Source organism: Mauremys reevesii, linkage group 9 (genome assembly GCF_016161935.1).
Source record: "Mauremys reevesii isolate NIE-2019 linkage group 9, ASM1616193v1, whole genome shotgun sequence".
Classification (NCBI taxonomy): Eukaryota; Metazoa; Chordata; order Testudines; family Geoemydidae; genus Mauremys; species Mauremys reevesii.
In genome coordinates, this window is record NC_052631.1 from 41,453,004 (window position 1) to 41,475,649 (window position 22,646).

A 22,646-nucleotide genomic window follows, 5' to 3' on the forward strand; every position below is an offset into this window, starting at 1 on the left:
TTTGTTTCCCATTTGTACCCAAATGTTCTCTGAAGGAATGACTTCTTAGAGTCTGGCTCCCTTTGTTTTTACAGCACTAGAATGAATCAGGATGGCTGATTTTAAAAGAGAGTTCTCAGAACCATTGAGTACATATGGTGCAAATTCTGACCCAGTTCTTAGCTATTCATACTCTTAAATCAACTGTTCTGATTTTAAACTTGATACTAATGAAATCTCTCTGATTGAAAAGTGATTGATTGGAAACAGTAAAGAAGAACTTTGCTGATCTGGTGAAAAAGAATAAGCCTGACTACATAGTTGAGGCTGGGTAATCAGTGACAAAACAACAATAACAACATTCTTCCACGTCCAGCTTAATACGAATTTTCTCTCGTACCTTCCCAACAAAGGCCTGGCTCCAGAGGCTCATGTATTTGTCACTTCCAGATTAATTTACTGTAATTCTTTGTATCTGAAGCTGTTACAAAAACACTGTGAAAATTGTAGCTAGTGCAGAATGTGGCTGCCTGCCTTCTCCATGGCTTAGGCTGCTGTGAACACATCAAATCTGTCTTATGGTCCCTCCATTGCTTCCCAGTCCATTTCTGATGCCAGTTGGTTCCAACAGCCATTAATAGTTCTACTTTGGTACATTAGCGCTATATGGATGTTTCTGTTTGTGCTTTGTTAGTTTTATAAAAGCAATAATCAAAAGAGAATTAAAAAAATAAAGAATGAAGAGTGGCATCTCCTTTCAACCAGGGAGAGCAAACTGAGGAATTACAAAAAGGGTTATCCCCAAAATAATTATCTAATAATCCCCAAGATTAGCTGCCTAGAATACATCAACCAACTATGACATTAATCAAATTGGCTCCTTGATCGAGAGAGAAACCACCTCTCTCACACATTTAAATACATGTAAAGATACCCCCCAAATAAGAGTCTGTAATACAGCTTCAGCAATTGTGGGGAGAGATCGCTTCACTCCATGGCTCCCTCACATTAGTTATGGTGAGGGTAAGGGGACAAAAGAGGCCCCTGGGGTCTGGCAACAGCTGTAGGAAGGGAGGCTGATGTGGACCATACCATTTTAAAATTGAGAAAACGTTGAATTGATTTTAATTTAGTTTATTATGGTTATAATTTTCCATTTGAGAGGCTTGGCTTTTTACCAAGAAATCTATATATAAATAAGATGCAAGACAAAATAATGCAAGCTAGACCACAGTACATTTGTAAATTGCTTTTAGAGTGATTACATTTTTCTAGCGTATTTTTTAAATGAAAACTCTGTGTGTGTTGTTACAAATCAACTTGTGTATAACATATGTTGAGAAGGGAGAGAGGGAAGGTTTCTATGGAAGAAATATTTCTACTTTTTGAGACTCTTTAATTTCACCGTAACTTGTATCTGTGATAGTCTCAAAGAAACTAATTTAGGTACAGTAACTACATAACTTTAGCTTTTAGATCAAAAAATAGTTTAGAACAGCATGGGGAATATGCATATAATCTCTGAAATCAATCTAAAATGTTTCACTGAAAAATTCAGGTTCTTCCAATATTCTGTACATAATCTCATCCGGTATCTGCCACTTCCCCCCAAAAAAATCAAATATATTTTTTTGAAATATAATTCTGCTAGCATAGCCTAATTTTTTAACTGCCCGCCTGTTTTTTTTTTTTTTCTGTGCAAGATTTTACTTACAGGACAATTTGATAAATATCTCTGTGTTATGTTGCATCTGTTTTGCCCACTTGTTGCGTCTTGTATTTAGGCCATAATCCTGAAACTGACTTCATGGGTAGCTTGTGCAGAGGCAGTTGCATGTTTTAGTCCTTGGGTCCCAGTCCTGCAAAGACCTATGTACATGCTTAACTTTATTCACTGTGACCAGTTCCATTAAGAACGTGCAGTGTTGGGTCTTAGATTATAATCTCTTTGGGCAGGGTCTGTCACTTGCTATTTGTCTTGACCTGGTTGAACCCACTAGGCACTGCTGCATGACAAATAATAATAAGGCAAGTAATTTTATGATTTAAAGCATTCAAACTCGCAAGCTTAAAACCGATAGATATTACAAATATAGACTTTGTTTTATGTTTTTCTTATTTGAGCTTGGCTGCAAGTCAAGGGCTCCCAGAAACACTGTTCTCATATTATTGATCCCTTTGTGGTAAAATTTAAAAATAAAAATCATAAATAGAAAACACTAAAATGTTGATTGTGTATTCAGTTTTGGTAGACTAATATTTCTACTTAAGCTTTCGTGCTCTTAAAAGTTGTCTTGTTGATAGCTAGGATTAGGAGATAACCATCTCATAGCATCTAGGAGGGTTACTGTTTCACTCGCAATAGTTGAATACAGATTAACCATAGTTGCCTTAATGATAATATTAAACATAGATTTTCATAATTTTTTTCATTTTTTGTGGAAAGTGCAAATATGAAACTTAGATACATGCCAAATGAGGTTATCTGTATATCTGAAGTAACCTTTCCTTGAGAGAAATGAAATAACTTAAAATAGTAATAATAAAAACCTATACACAAGCCTTGTATCAGGTTATGAATCCAACTATGACAGATACTTTTGCGACATTTATCAATACAACTAATATCCACTCCACTTGAAATATATTGAGCAAAATTTTCAAAAGCATGAAAGTGATTTAGGCTCCTAATTCACTTAGGTGCTTCTGAAAGCTCTCACTTATATGTGTACAGCATGGTATGAAACTTTATATTTTTCCTTACTTTTAATACATTTCTCTGAAAAGTTGTGTGTTAAATAGTCTTTCTTTTTTATGTTGTTAGGATGTATTTAGTTTTCAAGTGTCTCCTAACATAAATCCTGTCAAGCTGAATGAATTGGCAATCCGAAAACGTTTGACTATCCATGGAAAGGAAGACGAAGTTGATCCTTCTGACTATGTGTTGCAAATTAGTGGAAGACTGGAATATATTTTTGGTGACCACCCATTAATTCAGTTCCAGGTATTGAAATTTTTTGAATTCTAAATTTAAGACAAAAGTGGGTTTTGCCTGGAAACAAGGAAAATTAATTCACAATTATGCTGGAATAACTTCTGGTTGAGGAATTAACTTTTTTGGAAGAGCTGGGTTATTTATTTTAGAAGTGTTGTTGACCACAAAAATAAATTGTTGTTTCAAAGAAAATTTCACAAGGATTATCATGCTGAGAAGTAGAATGTATTTTCCACACAAAGCTATTTTATCTTGCTTATTAGAGCCAATGTAGCATTATATCATGATTCAGAAAATAAGGACAACATTAGAATATTAAAAATAAGGCTGACTGCTTTTTTTCCTCTCTCCATAATCACACTAGTTCAGATTGAAGTGTTGTCATGAGCTTAGACATTTTTTTTAGTCAGTTTGTCTCAACTTTAAATTTTAGACATAATGAGCCAAATTTTCAGCTGGTGTTAATCAGTAAAGCTCCACTGACTTTAGTGGAACTATGCAAGTTTACATCAGTTGAGAATCTGGCCCATTATTTTTAATATATATAACTATAAAATCAGCTTTATTTGGATGGTTATTTTGTTTCTCAGGTGACAATACCTCTCAAATTTATAATAATAATTCATGCCAAAGGCTCTTTTTCTTCCTGTAAAACAATAGTGTATCTGCACTGCTGCTGTCTCATTACATACACTTCAAGTGCATTCTCTGTGACTCTCATGGTAATGAGAGAAATTTCACATTAGTGCTTAAACTAATATCCTTTTTCTATGAAGTTTCCTTCTAAATGCAATAATTTTCAGGAGTTAATTGCTCCAAATTTGGGTCTGACATAGCTTGTGACATCACATAATATTTAGAAATCACAGAGGTGTTAGGTTTATCAGGAGAGGAAGTATCAGCTTGTAACAACTATTTTCTGTCTGGCTTCAGTATATCCGTAAGTGTGTGATGAACAGGATTCTTCCTCACCTGACACTGGTTGAGTGTTGCAGCATAAAGAAAATGTGTGAACAGGAAATGATTGCCATAGAAGGTGCCATAAACCAAAAATCATCCAATCTTCCTCTTCCTCTGCCACCAAAAAAAACACGAACCGTTACTGTAAGTTGATATGGAGAACATTTACTAACAAAAATAACTTAAGACACGCCACTGATGACTTTTTTCTTTGTGTGTTTTTCCTCTCATACTTCTTTCCCAAGAGTCTCCTATTGTTGCTCAAGATATTACATCAAGAATAAGAGTCATTGTAGCCTTTACCCTGTCCTTTCCATTTTGATTCTTTTACCCTTTTCCAAATTAATGCCTCTTTTCCACTACTACTGTCACTACTTTTTACTACAAGCCAGAAGAGCAGGTGATTACCTGTAACTAACCAGTGGAGAGGTTACATGAGGGGAACGATTGAGTCCACAGCTTCAACTGCATGCCTGCTCTTCATCAGCTGCAGTCTTGCGTCTGCTTCTTAATCCAGATTTGCTGCACAGTGCTGCCACTTCAATAAACTCTGAAATATTTTTACTAATTCTTAATATCATGTCTGACAATTGGATTTTTTTTTAAATGTTATCAGTCTATGTTAATTAAACTGCTATCCTCAGAATGTGATTGCAATTTATATATGTGTGAATCCTGGGAACAAGGAGAGACTTTGTTCAGTGATACAGTAGTTAATTACTGCATAGTTTTTTGTGTTTTTGTTTTTAAACGGCTTGTATGTATGCGAGATGAATAGGTTTGAAACTTACAGGAGGTAACATTTATTATTCTGATTTGTCAACCATCACAGCAGGCATATTTTAGTCCCAAGATGTGGTTTACATGGGTTCATTCCTCTCCTGCTCCCTCAGGGCATCTGAAATGGTCTTGTGGCTATGATAGCTGAATTTTCATTCATTCATTCATTCATTCATTTTTTTAAAATTCTTATTAATTAGTTTAAATATTTAATCATGCATTTTTAGCTTTATCCATGAATATTGCAAAAATATTTAACACGTAAAATACTAGATCACTAAATTGCATTTAAAAAAAGACTTCCACATTTCTGTTTTACTTGCAGCAGCTGACTCAGAGTGTGTGGGATATTAGCAACCCTTTCAAGATTATGCTGTTAAAGGGTAATAAGTTGAACACAGAAGAAACTGCCAAAGTAAGTAATGTAGAGCCTAGTATCAGGAGACGTTCTTCTGACTGATCATATTAATTTGCAAAGTGTTTACTGAATGTCAGCTCATAAAAGCTCCAGTTCAGCAAGGGCTTTAAGCAATATGCACATGAATAGTCCCAGTTGCACTACCCACCTGCCTAAAGTAAGATGCATGCTTTAGTGCCGTGTCTAATTTGTCCCTGATTTTCAGCAAATTTTTGTCTAATGTTTGGTGTGATCTCGGCACAAAAGGTATGCATTCAGATCAAGCTATTGTGATATAGACATGTATGCCTTATACATGAGCACAGATTAAATATGAATGCACTTCTGATTCAACACTAGATATATAGTGTTTTATGTAGCTCTGATTAAACTGTATCTTGTATAAAAGCTAAGGGTCTAGATCACATGCTGCTGTGTAATCTATCCTGTTTTTAATATTCTAAACATGCTGAACATAGCAAAAATTGCAACAGCACTTCCGGTAAAACTGTAGATGGCTACATCACAGACCACAAGTTGTTAACACATGGGAATTTATTGCACAGTCCCACACAATTACATAAAGACCTTACAAACTCTTTGCTTCTGAAATAGAACAGCATGAATTTTCCTAATTTGTTTGGATGACAATTAAATAAAGAATAATCATACTGAGGCCTGGTCTACACTATAGAGTTAGGTTAATGTAAGCTGCCTTAAGTATCTGAGCACCTTACTTGTACAATGAATATCAATAGTAAATTCTCTTGTCAACATTATGCAGTCTCTGGCTCTTCTTCCATTTTAGGTTTAAATAGAGATTTATTTATATTTTTAGAGCCAAATATAAGAGGAAATTTTCTATCCAAAGCAAGATAGTTTCTGTTAAAAACTAATTCACAACTACTGACTGTCCAACTTCTCAAACTTATTTTAATTTCATTCATGTACTTAGATACACACCATAGCGCCTCATAAAGTATCATAGACCTCATAATTGGCTGAAAACTTCAGAAAACCGCTTTCTACATTTTAATTATGGAGCTTTAAGCAAAACCAACTTCTCATCTCTTCATTCTTAAAATGAGTCATTAGTAAATCTCAAAAGATTTGATGATATGGTGCTAATAAAATCCTCAAAGCTTCTATGCTTATCTGAACCTTTGGGGCTTGGACTGGGAACCTTCAGAGGTAAGGATCTATTTTGAAATTTCTGGCATTTCTTCATTTTGGCATGAACACAAATACTATGACAACAGCTTCTAAGTTGCCTTGAAATAGGTCCATATTCCTGGTTCTTTGCTTCTAATGAATGACTGAAATATACTCTTATCTTGAAATTTTGATTTTTTGTTACAACGGAATGCTCCCTGAACTTTCTGATAATTTCAGTGATCCTAGGTCATTTCTTATCACACATGGAGGAGGAGGAGCTTGCTAGTGTTGCTGTTTCAGTAGCTCAGCTGTTGCTGATTCATGCATGTATGCACAGTGTTTTATTACATTGCTTTTTCATGGCCTAATTTACTGCAAAGTTTAGATTAAATTATTCTGAACATGCTAAAAATACATTTAACTCATGGCGAGCAGGCTGAACAGAAGTCTAGATTTTAAAAATAGAAAAAAGTCTGACTTCTGTAATTTTGGATTATTTGTTTTTTCACAACTTTGATATAACAAATTGTGACAGACTCTTCCACAAATACAGAATTGGGGTACAATTCTATATCTTCAGTTTAAATGCTAGAAAATAAGGAAGACACAGGTATAGTTTCTATTGACCAAATGTCAATATCTTCTTCCTCTTATAGGCTCTAACCTCTGTTTGGTTTTTCCACAGTTTCAAAATTTCAATTTTGTCTTTAAAGTTCCAGTTCTTTAATTAGATTAGGCCAGATTTGCACTGAGATTTTGACACTAGTTTCACGATCCCACTCTATTCTATAGATTCTTATGCAACTCCTATCACTGTAGAATCTGAATGCTTTCCAATAGTGCACTATCATCTGTCATATGTGGTTTGTTCTCTTTCTCCCTAGAGTAGGGGTGGGCAAACTACACCCAGTGGGCCGGATCCGACCCCTCAGGGCTTTGGATCTGGCCTGCGGGATTGCCACCTCCGTGGCACCGCAGGCCCCGTGCCGCTCCAGGAAGTGATGGGCACCATGTCCCTGCAGCCCCTGGAGGAGGGGTTGCAGAGGGCTCTGCGCACTGCTCTTGCCTGTGGGTATCTCCCCCGAAGCTCCCATTGGCCGGGAACGGGGAACCATGGCCAGTGGGAGCTTCAGGGGAGGTACCCATAGGCAAGAGCAGCACGTGGAGCCCTCTGCCCCCCCCCCCTCCCAGGGACCTCAGAGACATGGTGCTGGCTGCTTCCGGAAGCAGTGCAGGGCCATCCCAGAGCTGTTCCAGGTATGTGGCACCGGGCTGGAGCCCAAACCCCTCCTGTACCCCACCTCCCTGCCCTGAGCCCCTTGCTGCACCTCTCCTGTGCCCTGAGCTCCCTGCCACACCTCACACCTCTCCTGTACCCCAACCTACTGCCCTGAGCCTCCTGCTGCACCCCACACCTCTCCTGCACTCTGCCCCCCTCCCCTGAGCCCCCTTATACACCCCTCACCTCTCCTCTGCCCCAACCCCTTTCTCTGAGCCCCTTCCTGCACACCATACCACCTCTGACACTCTGCACTCCCTCCTGCACCCCAGCCCCCTACTCCAGCCCTGCATGCAATTTCCTCACCCAGATGTGGCCCTCGGGCCAAAAAGTTTGCCCACCACTGCCCTAGAAGGAAAATTGTGTGTGCTGTTCAGGGTTTTGGTAAGGTTTTGTTTGAGGTTTTATTTTCCTGTGTCTTGAGAGAAAGTGAGATTAAGGCTTGCAATTGGAACGGAAGGTGATGTGGGTTGTAAAGGTCCTTAATTCATGTGGGAGTTCATTCCACAGTCTCCAACCAGCCCCTGAGAAAGCAGTCTCCTGCACAGATAAACTGTGCCTTTATAGTACAAAGTTCCATAGTGGCTGAGGCGCTGAGTTGTTCACCATGGTTCTCATCTCAGAGCTTTAGGCGATCTTTTAGGTACACAAGCCCAAGCTATTGAGCACCTGGAAGATAAAGCCGGAACTCTACTCAACAATGAGAGAGCCCCATGACTTGAGGTCCGTAAGCCCAAGTCAGCTGGCTGAGGCCAGATACAGGTTTTTCTTTGCTGTGTAGACATATCCCGAGAGAGGAACAGGGATTTAATCATGAGCCTCTACCACAACAATAATAGTCTGTAGAGCAGACTCATTTTATCTCTCTCTTTAAGAGGTCTCTAGATGGGACAGAACACCACACCCAGAAGGTGTGTGAGTTACATACTTCCCATAGCTGAGGAAGCGCAGCCCGAGCTTCAGAGACTTCCCAGTTGAAATCCCGGATGAGCCCCCACTTGTAACGCCGACAGACCCCTGGTTGTTGGTGGGGGACCTCTGGAGCTTAGTGCATGAGGCTCTTCAGCATGAGCTAAAAGCCAACTGTCTGTTAGCAAAGGCTGTAGAGCAGACTCACTATTTCTCTCTTTAAGTAGTCTCAGTGCCACTAGATGGGACAAAACACCACACCCAGAAGGTGCGTGGGTTACACCATCTCAATACAATTCCTCTAGCCTCTGCCATGTGTCTGAGTTGGGACAATAGAGTTCTGTGGCTGACCATATTGAATGCTTACCTGGTATTTGTTTTCCTGATTAGAAGTAAAGAATTACCAGAAATCTCACCGGGCAGCTCTAAGATTTCCTTTTCAGTGCTGTAGATCTAAGTAGGTGAAATAAAGAATGAACCAGCCTGAACTCTGAGGCCTGGTCTACCCTTAAAATTTAGGTTGACATAACCCCAGTGAAGACGCAGGTATGTTGATAGAAGAACATTTATGTCGACCTAGCTACCAGCACTGAGGGAGCTGATGTTCCTATAGCAACAGAAAACCCTGTTCTGTTGGTTTAGGCTGCATCTATGCTACTGGGTTATGCCAGCATAGCTATGGTGCCCTAAATATGCTACTGTAGTCCCTGTAGACATGGTCTTACCCAAAAGTCTAAAGAAAATGTTTATAGGTTCAAGAAAATTAGATTAACTTAAGTTTGATTTAAAAATTGTATTTCTGTTTACATGCAATTGCTGCAAAGGAAGTGGCATAATACTGTGGGAGAGGCTGTTATTCTGGTATTTCTTTCTGGACCGGAAATAAGGAATTGTCAGAAATCTCACCAGGGAGCCTTTAAGATTTCCTTCACAGTTTTACAGACCTGAATAATTTGGATAAGCATCTGAACTTTTTGACATTCACCCAAGTCATCACTACACTTACCATGCATTTAATTCTGTCCAGAACTGAATTGTAAATCCACATATATATTTTTGCTTTTTTCTAATGGGTTTTCAGGGCAACAGTTTCAATAGGAATATATAAGATTTTTAGAATAAAAAGGGGGAAAACACCCCACCATGAGTTTACTTTTTTGTATCCAGATTTTGTAGTTGTTTTGCTTTAGCATGTGGGCTTTGTATAGAACAAAAGGCTTACCTTGAATTCAAGTAGAAAATAGAAAACAAGGGTAGTATTTTGGACCTGACTCCTTTCCAGGAAATATTTTAAAGGGAAGAAGTGAAGTCAATCCTCTTACTCATTATAGGCTCAGAAAAGAAGCAATTATAAAATACAGTCAGCACTTTTCTTCACATAGCTAAATACATATAACTTTATCACTACACGTTCAGTTTAATACTTATTCTGCCAACATGAGCTATGTGTGAGCACCAACAGTAATAGACACCAAAAGTGAAGTAATTTTTTTCAAGATTTGATTTAGTTTCCTGTACAGTGTATGCTTTTAGGTTAATAAATACTCTATGTTTTTAATAGACCTGGCCAGGATATGGAAGTCACTTCCTGCAAAAAAAAAAATCTGGGTTTTTGAAATAAAAATGTAATTCTAAATCAGGACAAAACATCAAAATGCAAAATTTCTCATGGGTATGGTTTTTGGCTTCCCAGCTGCCTTCTTAGAAGGCCCATTTCAATTGACAAGAAATTGACAAGAGCCTGACAGCGAGACAGAGAGCCCCAGTGCTCAGCCTCCCTTCCCCTCCCCTTATCTCCAGGGCTGGAGAAGCTGTGATGCAAAGAGCCCTGGTGCTTGGCCTCAGCAGCCCTCTGGGAAAGCTTTTTTTCAGTTTCAAATGAAATGACGAGAGCCTTCTAGGAGAACAACATTGGAGCTGTCAACTTGATTTTCCTGATAAAAAGGAAATTTTCCCATGGAAAACTCGGATTTTGTGAAAAGGGCTTTTTTCATCAGAGAATCATTTCAAAGAAAAACTTTTTCAACTAGGTCTTATGTTTTTAAGTAATATTCCTGGCTTCGTGGAATGTTTTTGGATACTTTTCTGTCACACCTCTATTATAGGTTCATGTCAGGGCTGGTCTTTTCCATGGAACTGAACTCCTTTGTAAGCCAATTGTAAGTGCAGAAATATCTGGGAGAAGTGAACATGTTTGGAATGAAACACTGGAATTTGAAATCAATGTCTGTGACTTGCCAAGAATGGCTAGGCTGTGCTTTGCAGTTTATGCTGTGATGGATAAAATGAAAACTAAAAAGTCAACCAAGACCATTAATCCCTCGAAATACCAGACCATCAGGAAAGCTGGAAAAGTGGTAATGTTTTTATTTGTTTTCCCGTAATGTACCTCTTAATGTACTGAGCAGTGTATTTGTAGGCATTTTATTTTCTCACCTTGGAAATCTGAAACACAAATGAAAAAAATGGGTGACCTTAAATTGAAGTAGTGCTCAGTTAAAAAAGCAACTTATTTATGAACTGTCTAGTCTCAGGGAGCTTATTTAAACAAAAAAGAATAATTTTCCCTCCTTTTGTTAATTATTAGTGTTTATTTTTTCTTTATCCTTTTTATTCTAGCAAAAAAATTTTTAAATAAAGGGGTATTGTGAAAATCACATTTTAAAATCTTCATGTGTATTATTAACGGCATCTTATATTAAAAGTAAACGATTTTTTAAAAAAAAATAATTTATTTCACATCATTTTTGTTTACTTTTTGCATTTTACTATTCAATTTTTGGTTTCCATGTACTCAGACCAAGGCTGTTTACATTCCCCAACGCAGAGGAATATTCTGTTCTTATTGGGTTTTGTAAAAGCTTTTGGCCCTCCCCACACACAGAAAAAGGCCATAAACTTAAAGTAGTTGGCAATGTCTCTTTTTAAATGAGCTGAAGCTTTAAAAATTATTAGTATTTGTGAAATTGTATTCACATCTTTTGAGCTCTGAACAGGATAGGTTTTTGGTTTTTTGTTTTTATTCCTAGACCCTATCCAGAAAATCACATCTTTAACTTTCATTATTGAACTAAAGACAATGGGACTTAGGTACATGCTGAAAGTTGAGCATATGCTGAATTGCTTTTCTGAATCAGAGTCTTAGTCTAGAACAATCTTTTTTTACTATTTATTTTTCTAGTTTTATGCCATTTACCATTTTAAAGTTTCAGATTTATTGTTAGGTTCTATTTAAACAATAAAGTCTTCCCTTCAACAGCACTATCCTGTAGCCTGGGTAAATACCATGGTATTTGATTTTAAAGGACAGTTGAAGAGTGGAGACTTCTTACTGCACAGTTGGACATCATTTCCTGGTAAGGTTTGATTTTGTAATCCTGGGATTTGCTGTATACTCGTACTCAAGAGACTAAAGAACAACATTAATTTAGGATAATGGAATATTAATTGTTTTTGGCTGCCATTATCACTGTTCCAAATAGGGAAAGAGAGAGCTAACATTATTATTGCATAAAATATGTCTATGTCCCCTCAGTAGTTAGCTCTGTTTTCCTTCTGATATTCTATGCAGTCTCCTTAGTCTGGTGTTTGTTAAACTTCAATCCTTCTCTCAAAAAATACCAAATTTCTTGGGGTTGTTTCTTGTTTAGTTTGGAAATCCGTTATATCCTTGAAGTGTTATCCATTACTGAATAAGGACCCTTTAAAATGACAATGACTATTATTTCTAGCTATTTATAATGTTTGCCATCTTTAAGATGCCATTATATTTTCATTGCTTCTGTTGGTTCAGATTCCTATGCCATAAAAAGCAGATGATTGTTTTGGTTAGAATGAAGAGTGGCATCTAGATTTCATATTGTTTTATAAGCAACCTGTATATTTCAGTGGAGGAAACGTTATTATAATAAATTTCAATCCATGTGGTTTTTATTGACTGAGAGTTAATTGCATTGTCATGTCATATATATTACAGAGAATCTGTTCCGGCAAATTAGAGAGCTTAATCTACATTAATTTTGATTTATACATTATTTTTTCTTTAAATAAAGAGCAGCTTTTAAATATTTATTTTAAAAATCATGCTAAAGATATTCATTCTGGATTAGATCCGCAGCTGGTAAATCTGCTTGGCTTGATTGAGGATCGTGGCGATATGCCAGTTTATAGCTGCTGAGGATTTGGCCATCTATTTTGTTTAATTCAGTAACCTTTTCTGTGGAAAATGGGAATTATAATGTGGTGGTTTATGCTGAATATGCGAAGTGCATAGAATAGCCTCTGTCAGTAAATCCCAACTACTTGTAACTGCCTCTGAAGTTTTGGGGAGCCTTTTTATTCCAAGGATCTGTGTTTATAAGAAGCTTATTAAACCTCACAACCCACCTGTGAAGTAGGTAACTGTTATGCCTATTTTGTCAGTAGGGAAAATGAGGTACAGAGAAGTGAATTGCTCAAGACTTGCATTAAATAAGTGACAGAACCAGAAACAGAACATCCGAAGTCCTAAGGATATCCTTGTGCATTCTTGACTTGTGCTGTTCTCTCCCATAAAGCCCCACATCGTAGTCACCTTCCATCTGCGTGAGGAAAACTGGACAAAATGCCCTTTTGAGCTTATTAATCTTGCTCTTTCATTAGAGAAGCAATTCAGCAACACGAGGCAGTCTTGTCTTCAGTGGCTTAGAACTCCTGTTAGATGCTGGATCATTCCCCCTTGGACAAAGTTATGGGAACCTATCCACGGGGTTGAAACCACAGCTAGAGATTGTCATGCTACAGGGACAATTCTTACTGCCTACCTTCCGTTTTCTGAAACAGTAACAAGTGGACGTGTCATAAGAGCCAAGCTGGTTCTTTAACCTGTCTTCCTTTCATTGGATGATCCTCTTGGGCATCAGACATGTTGATATTAGGAATAGATTGTGCTAGAGATTCATTGCAAAGTAGGAGAGAATCTGGCCCTCTGTGAACAGCTATGTATATTTTTACAATCAACACAGGAAGCAGTTTCTCATGGCATTGCTGCCTTATCCAAAGACACTTTGTTCTATAACATAAATTGTTCTGATATTTTAGATGAACTTGAAGAAATGTTGAATCCAATGGGAACAGTACGAACTAATCCTTACACAGAAAATGCAACGGCTTTGCACATTAAATTTCAAGAATATTCAAAACTGCCCATTTATTACCCTCCCTTTGATAAGGTAAGATATAATATATTAAATAAAGAGAAGCCATGAATGCTAGTATATAAATGGCTATCTGGTATTTACTTTCTTCCCCTTAAACACTGGCTTTTGATTAAATCCACCCTTCCTGCTTTTTAGCTTACATATTGTAGTTACTAAAACTTGGAACATATAACTAAACCTCAGTATTCTGGCTTCAGTATCTTTTGAGAACATGTTGAACAGAATTTTTTAAACAGTCTGCACTTCTAGTGCATGTTATTTTGAGTGTCAGAAAAAACACTGTCTATTTTTAATATTAGAACTGCCTTTGACAATAATATACCACAGTTGCATTTCTGTAAACCTCAGTATAAACACATTCAGTGATATCAAACTGTACTTAACCAGGACTGAAAAGGATCTGACATTTCACGTTTAAGACTATATTTTATCCATTTTCTGTTCCCTTCAACAATTAAAGTCCTTTTCTGGAGAAATACACTTTTTATGTCTGTTACTATACTAAAACACTTCTTTAGTTTGCTCTTGAACAAAATTACCTTTAGTTGTACTATACAATGTCACAGATACAAACAAGAATATCTGCCTAGGGACAGGAAGTATATGTGAGTGTGTGTTCAGAGTATAGCTGATGCATCTACAGTGTAAATACTAGAACGCTAGTCTATTCACAAACCAGCAAATAAAGCTGATCCCAGGTGACAATAATAATGTAAGTGCAGTTTCGCAGCACTAAGCAGTTGGTACCATTTTCCTGAGAGTAGTGGGAAATCTTATTACCAATTGCTGAAGAAGTTATTTCTCTTGTTTAAAAATATTTTGGCAATTTTATCACCTTTTAATTATAATTCTTGTTCTTTTTCTGTTAATTATCTTGTATACATTCATTTCTAAAAATATTTAAAATCATATGTATTTGTGTTCCTGAGATAATTTAGAATATATACTACCTTTACTAGTTAATATTTTTGGTTTTGTGTTCAGTTTTTCTTTTGTGCTTTTAATGACTTACAATTGAAAAATTCAAATATTCAGGCATGTTCAAACATTGTCATAAACATGGTCAGAGGATTTTATTGAGTGCAGTACATTATATAGTCACAGTTGTTTAGTGTGATGATCTTCCCCTGTCTGTCATAACTCTTGTTGGAGAACTTTATCCTCTTCTTCAACTGTACCTGAGCAGTTCTGTACATCAAACGTGGGGAAATTCTTGTGCTTTTATGTGAAGTGATTTCACAGCTCGTAGAAGAAATGTTCACTGGAAGCACTCAGTATTGGAGAACTTAGATACAAGTCCTTTTTTGGCGGTTCTTGGTTGCTCAAAACATTCTGCTGCTTTTAATTCTCTAGAGTTGAGTAATGTTTTATAACATCAATGGGAAACTAGAAGCATCAGAATATTTTGCCTCAGATATTAAGTTCCAATATTGAGAACGAACTGAGATCAGAGCTGCTGAGGATGAATTGCTGAGATCAGGATGGTATAGTAATTAATCTTTTTGTGAAGGAATAAAGCTCCCCTCTTTGAATGAAGGCCCCTTTGGACCAAAATGATGGAGACAATGGGCCACATCCTCATCTGGCATAAATTATATTTGTAGCTACCTGTTTTATACCAGCTGAGGATTTGGACCCTCAATATTTGTTTAAATTTGCAAGTAAGATTTAGCAAATACATAATTTGTTTTAATTGTTCCAGTTTTCAGTGTTGGTTGAAGGCATTAGACAAAATTAGATGCGTGATCATGGTTTGAGAGTCTCAGTTTCATCTTCAGGATCTAACTCTCTCTCTCTTTCTCTCTCTTTTATTTATATCTTAAATATATTTATATCTTAAAATGATATAAAGATCATAGCATCAGTCCACCTGTTAGTAGAATATACAAAGACCCTCATTATAGATGCAAATTGATACCTCACTTTAGCCATCTTCACTGAAGCAGCAGCTAATTATTTAATGTTGTTAATCATGTGCCTGCTGTAAATGTTAGACTGTATTTAAGTAGAATTAATTCAGAAGTCCTCTGAAACTGAGTCCCCCTGAGCCACAACACTAATCCAGATTTGCCTCATCTGCTCTCTAAGATCTATTTCTGTGCTAGGAAGTCAAGCTCTCACCACTTTACTTGAGATGATTGTATCTTGTGTTTTATTTATTGTATTGTGGTGGAGTTTATAGCTGAAATTACTCACAAATTGCATTAAAAGCATGTTAAGGTTGCAAAGTCAAGTGCTCAAAAGATAGGAAATGCCAGAATTAAGATGGTTGGCTGTGCTGCTTGAATTCAGCCCTGTTATGCATACACATTAATACAGTCTTTCATTCCATTATCACATACTACTATTTCCACCGGGCCCCTTCCTTATTCAGTTCACAGAATGGATGGTGCTCAATCAATGACAATTTGATATTTCTTTTATCCTCATTGTTCAAATGTGACATCATGGCTTATTTATTGCACACTGTTCAAGTCCTGCTATGAGGACAAAATTATTAATTTCTTCATAGGCTCTTCTTTAGCACTCATCACTGTATTATGAGTGCTTCACAAAAACTGATAAATTTCTTTTCACAACACTCCTGTGAGGTGAGGAGGTAGTATTATTCCCATTTTACAAATGGGGACCTAAGGACAGAGAGAGAAAGGTCAAAAGTATGCACTAATTTTGACTGCCCAATTTTAGATGCCTAGGACCTGATTTTCAGAGCACTTAAGCATTTTATGGCACTTTATATATTCAGAGCAGAGCCCCCATTGAACATAGTAGCCATTGTACATGCTTAGCACTTCTGCAAATTAGACCCAAGTGTCCAGAAAATAGAGGGAACACAGTGGCCACCTGTGAAAGTTTTGTAGTATGTGACTGGTTGAGAATCACATCAAAACTCAGTGGCAGAGATAGAGATAGAATCCAGTTCTCCAGGGCAGCATTCAGCAGCCTTAACTATAAGACCATGCTTTTCTCTTCCTGCAAACCCCTGCCTCCTTCACTAGATCCCTTCCAATTTCTGCAACAAAAGAGGCAGGGACCCAACAGATAAGGACTTCCTTCACTAAACGGCACTGGTTCATCCATTGCCGCTCCCCACCCCCCTCGACCGGCTCTTTGTATTATCTCAATCTTCTCCTTTTTTTTCCCTTTAGCATACTGGCTTCCATTCCCTCCATCAGCTCCTATTCCATTTTCTCCCCTCTCCCAACTCTTTGTTCCAAACTACTTTCTCTCTCTCTCTGCTGTTGCCAGCCTCTGTGTGGCTCCTGTCCTCTTTGCATTTGAATCAGAGTAGCCTTGTGACTGCCAAGAGCAACAATTATAGGTAATGTCCTGCCATTGCAGCACTAGGCCAGAGTTTGCTCAGTACAGATAAAACCTTTGGAGAAGTTAGCTGCTAAACTGTAACAAGGTGTCATAGGTCTCACCCCCACTTGAAGCTGTCGGGTTCCAATGTGGGGACCTGCCTTGGTTTCCCTCTAAACTAAAATCCTAGTTTAGATCTGGTTCTCGCTGCCACCAGTCAGTTTTTAAGTGTCTGACACACTCCCTGTGCCCCCAAAAACTTCCCCTGGGGAACACAGATCCAAACACCTTGAATCTCACCAGAGAGAGAGAAACAGCCAGTTCCCCTCCCCCCTTCCCTCTCTCCAGCCTGCTTTGGAGAGATTACACCGAGTCAAATCCTTGACTCAACACAAAGAGGGACTCACCTCCCCCTCCCCTCCCCTTGAATCTCCACAAAAGAAGGAAGTCACCAAGTCCAAAGAAAAGAAAAAAGAATTTATTAAAGAATAAAAAGAAAGTAACTGTCTCTGTGATACCAAGCTGGAACAATACACAGGGTCTAAACTTATCAATCTCTGGAGAGAATTCCCCCTCCCCCTTTCTCAGTAAAAGCAATATCAGCAAATAGGAATAAAGAATTTCCTTTAGCAAACACACAATTGCAAATATAGAAAGCAACTCAAAAGACTAATCCGCCTTTCTAATTAATACTCACTATTAAATAGTAGGAACTACTCCAGGAGAACTTGGAGACATGACTGGCCTCTTTTAGATCCAAAGAAAGCTCTGAGCAAACAAGGAACACAGACAAAGGCTTCCCTCCACAGAGATTTGAAATTATCCTGTTCCTTGATTGGTCATCTGGTCAGGTGTTTCTCAGGTTACTGAGCTTGTTAACCCTTTCCAGGGAAAAGAGACCTTAACCCTGATCTGTTTATTTATGACACAAGGCTTTACTGAGCATGTGAAAACTGAGATTTTATTTCCAAAGGTTTATAATTAGAATGGGAGGTTTTCCATAGAAGCAGAAAAAGGCCCAGGCCTGCCATATTCCAAGACCACCCCCAAAGCATGAAGGTGCAAGAGCTTCTCAATAAAATGATAAAAATATTTTTAACATGACCAAAGATGTATTTTCCTCTTAATTTCACTTTGGGAAATGGCTGAACCATTTTTGCTGAAACTTTCAAAACAAAAAACTCAATGTCAGGCAGAGATCCACTGCAGAAAATTTCAACTAAAACAATTTGGAAAAAGTTGCATGCAACTGAAAACAGAATCTTATAATAGAAAGCATCAGGCAGCCTTAACTATAGGCATTGCTACTGACTCCACCTATAATCATTGTATAGTGGATGTTGATTTGTATTTGATTTGTGATGTGTATTTGATTGCTACTATAAGCTGATTGCTGATGTAATTTTTAGATATTCTTAAACATGAAAAACATCTGGTTTGAATACACAGCTTTCTTATACTGAATACTGTCTATGGAGAACTATTAAATAACCTAGAGAGGATAAGTTACCTGCTTATAGTTATGTGCATTGTTCCACTGAGGTGCATCAACCAAAGCTTTTGTGGCTTTAAGTAAATATATATAAAATATGTTGGGCAGGACATGATCCACTATCTCCTTCCCCTTGCTCAGGGCTGCCACCTTCATGGTGCTATTTCTAGATATCTGAACTTTCAAAGTACTGTTCATGCTTGGGTGCAGAATGGCTCAGGATATTTGTAAAGGAATAAGTGCTGTTGATTCAAATCCAGCCCAGGTCAGTAAAAACCAAATGTTACTGTATGTTCAGCGAACTATGCAAAATAGGTTGTAGGTCTCAATCTAATTTGCAGTGGACTAGGCGGGGTGAAAGTAAATTAAAGGACTTATCGGTACGCTGAAGTCCTAAGCAGGGGCGTAGCCTCAACTGGAAGAGGCGGGGCCTTTAAAGAGGCTGGGAGCCCCGGGGCCTTTAAATCACCCCCGAGCTACTGGAGTAGTGGCAGCGGGGCTCCTGCGGTGATTTAAAGGGCCAGGTGCTCCGGCCGCTGCAGGGAGCCCTGGGCCCTTTAAATCTCCAGCCTGGGAAGCTGGTCCGGTCTGGCATGGCATACCAGCTCTTGCTGCTATGCCGGACTGGACCGGACCAGCTTACTTTCACCTCTGGGGATATGTATCTAAATCATAGAACATCTCATACAATGGATGCTACTTGACAATAATTTTGAAGGTGCTGAGCACTGAGCACAGCCACCAAAAATTGGATGGACATGGAAATTGAAGTACCCATTAGATTACTGAAGGGACAGTGTAGGGAAGCTGACATTATAGAAGATGTGTTTTGTGGATAGATAGCGGGCATCAGTCTCCAAGAATGTTAACTTGCAGCTTTTCACAGATTTAATTCACATGTATAATTGTAAAGATGAGGGGAAAATATTGTACTTACATGCCCTGAAGTGGAACCAAAGAACATACATTTATGCAAGGATGACATCTTAAGAGAACACCAAATTGCTTGAGAAATCCTTTTGCTTTAGGTGCATTCCACTAGTACTTGCATTCTTCACATGGGCAGCTGGTATGTAGCACTCCTTTGTGCATTTTCTAGACCAGAATCTATTTTATTAAATTAGCTATCTATATTCATAAGAACACATTTTATGGAAGAGTAATAATACACATAAGGTTGTGATGTAACATCATACATAAACACATTTGTATACCACACATACAGTATAAAGAATTAATAAATATGGGTAAATAATCAGTTCTGTAACTAAAGAGAGAACTTCTGCTGTATTGTTTCCCCACTTCACATTTATAACATTTTTCCTTCAAAATGTAGTCCAGTTCTTTATTTCAATCTTAAACTTAAACTATTATCCTTTTTCAGATACTTGAAAAGGCGGCTGAGATTGCAAAAAGCAGTGAGAATGCTGGCATGGCAGTAAGTATCCAACCTGAAAATAGCATCTTCAAAATTAGAAAATCCCAATATCCTATTTCTCTGACACTTCATGCTTATATTATTCTAATAGAAAATAAATATATGTATTCAGGTAACATTAAAACCCTCTAGGTTTTTTAGGTTGTTTGTTTGTTTTTAAATGACCACCCACTTTTGTGGGCCTTAGCATTTCCTTCAAATCAAGCATATATTTTCTGTATTGGACACTAGTCAGGCTACAGAGTGGACAAGGGATGCTGTGGCTGAATATATTTTATGGATTATACCTCATCTATGTCTGAAATTTGGTTTCATAAAGCATACAAATTTAATTAATAGTTATTTGTAGCAAGATAATCTGTCTTGTTGTCAGAAGCTTCCCAATAATGACCATTTTTGAGCTGGATTGATCTTTGACAACAATAAATTCCTTAATTTTTTGTACACCCATGGAGTGGAGATAGTTGATCTTCTGAAGGAGGTGAACAGTTCTGGAACAGAGGTTGTACTTTTTATATGAAGTCTTTAACTTGAAATTGCTTTCTTAATACATACCCACCTAATGTTGAGGGAAAAAATAAAAAAAATACAGAAAACTACAATCCTGCTAGTTCTCCAGTCTGCTACTGGAAAGTATCTGTTCTACTTACTGATCTACAGTAAAAACTGTATGATGTTTTAGAATACAGATGTTTGTCAACAAGTACATCAAGTATAAATAACACTGAATAGAGCACTTTAAACATTATGCAGTGTTCCAAAACACTGAAAACTCATAACTTGTTCTGTTACAAGCAACTGAATATGTAAATGAGATTACCACTTACACAGTAGAATGTCAGCTTGACATTATTTGTAATCAAGACCTTTTATTTATTATCTTTTAGGAACATGAAAACAGCTTTCTTGAATAAAGCTTTCAGTTACAAAATCACTTTATTTTCAAGACTTTCTCATTTACTGTATATTTTGACATAAGAAAAAAGTACATAATTTTCTTAGCTCACTAAACAAACATTTCAATTACACCAGCTATTTTAAGTCTATTATCTTAAACAATTTATTCTTAAATGATATTTTTGCTTGAAGATATTTACTTTTCAGCACAATGCAAGGCTCAGGCACTCACCCTGTCCAGTAAGAGCTAAATTTGAAAGTAGTAATGTGTGTAGCATTTGAATTATTTTGTCAACTAGGAACTCTCTACAGAATGTTACTATGAAGTGAAATTGTTTATGATACATAAACAATATTGTCTTCAATTTGGCCTATAATTTTAACTGAACTTTTACAAGGAAGGAAAAAGGTTTTCATACAAAAAGAATACCACTTTAGAGAAGATTCAGTTTTTTTTTTAATTTCACAAGATCCAAGGAAGTTTCCATACTAATTGCTCAAGTTTTCAGGTTGCTTCAGAGCTTCATATAATACACAGTGAAAATAGATTATCAACGTCTCAGCATAGAGTACATCTTTGTCTAGAAGCAGGAGCATCTATTACATTTAATTATGTGTCTATATGGCTTTCAAATTATGTTGGTCAGCTTTATTTCTTTCCTTGCAGTTTGCATAGTAAGGATGCATCCTCTGACCAGCGTGTCTTTTAAATGAAGATTCGTTCTTAGTAAACCTAATTTTTAAAAGTAATGTTGATTTCCAAGTTCTAGTAATCAAAGTTATGTTAACTTTTAACCTGTTATAGTAATTGACATAGGATAGTTAAGCACTGGAACAAGTCACCTAGGGAGGTTATGGAATCCCTGTCATTAGAGGATTAGAACAGGTCAGAAAAACACCTCTCAGGGATGGTCTGTGTATACTTAATTCTGCCTCAGTGCTGGCAGAAAGTAGATGACTTCTAAAGGTCCCTTCCTGCCCTACATTTATTTTGATTCTGCGTTAAAATGAGAATTGTGAGAATAAAACAAATCTGTATTAGAAAACATAATGTGTGTTAGTATTTACATACAAAACCAGTCTTTTTTGTTATAGTTGGAAGTGCATCCTTAACATTTGATTTTAATTTGACTTTTACCCTTACGCTGCCATGACAATATTTAGCTGACAAATAAATGGGAAAAGTACTTGCTGTCAAAACAAGAATTCCCCAATTTAAATGGGAAAACAGCAATATCGCCATCTAGTGTTATTTATGCAGAAGCATAACTTTTTTCAAATAATTTTGTAAATTTAATTTAGATTCTGCTGTATAAATATGTTCTACCATCACCAGAAATTTGAGGTTCGAAGTAAAAGCCTGATAATTATCCCACTGTGATCTAAGAAATGAATCCAGTTCACTTAATACTACTATTTTCCTAATATAGCTTTATCATAGACTATTAGAGCAAGCTAGTCAGTCTACGTCCAGTATAACATAAATTTGGTGATTCTTTAACTTACTTTGCTAACTTTAATTTACCTAGGGTCGAGGTGGCAAAAAGTTCTATATTGAAATAAAAGAAATCATGGAAAGGGACCCCTTGACTCAACTATGCGAAAATGAAATGGATCTTATATGGACTTTGCGGTATGACTGTCGTGAGAATTTCCCACAATCACTGCCAAAACTGCTGCTGTCTATAAAATGGAACAAACTTGAAGATGTTGCTCAGGTAAGGCAAATGGCAAAGGCAATGTAAAAATATGGCAGGCAAATCATGAGCAAAATTTTTCTTGTACACAGAAACATTGAAGTGTTGTGCTAAACTTTGGTTTATAAAAATAGGCATTTAGGCCATTGATTTCAGTGGAGGTTGGG

The 22,646-nt window shown here is 37.2% G+C and overlaps 1 protein-coding gene across 12 annotated transcripts in view; it reads left to right on the forward strand.

Moving 5' to 3' along the window:
- PIK3CB (phosphatidylinositol-4,5-bisphosphate 3-kinase catalytic subunit beta) overlaps positions 1-22,646 on the forward strand; it is a 224,566-nt gene that overhangs the window by 142,441 nt on the left and 59,479 nt on the right. For all 12 annotated transcript variants that reach the window (XM_039488094.1, XM_039488093.1, XM_039488091.1 and 9 more), the window contains 8 exons: positions 2,804-2,983; positions 3,908-4,078; positions 5,040-5,129; positions 10,560-10,811; positions 11,714-11,810; positions 13,534-13,664; positions 19,832-19,885; positions 22,312-22,500. In XM_039488094.1, the coding sequence (XP_039344028.1) occupies positions 2,804-2,983; positions 3,908-4,078; positions 5,040-5,129; positions 10,560-10,811; positions 11,714-11,810; positions 13,534-13,664; positions 19,832-19,885; positions 22,312-22,500 (1,164 nt within the window). The remainder of the gene's footprint in view (positions 1-2,803; positions 2,984-3,907; positions 4,079-5,039; positions 5,130-10,559; positions 10,812-11,713; positions 11,811-13,533; positions 13,665-19,831; positions 19,886-22,311; positions 22,501-22,646) is intronic.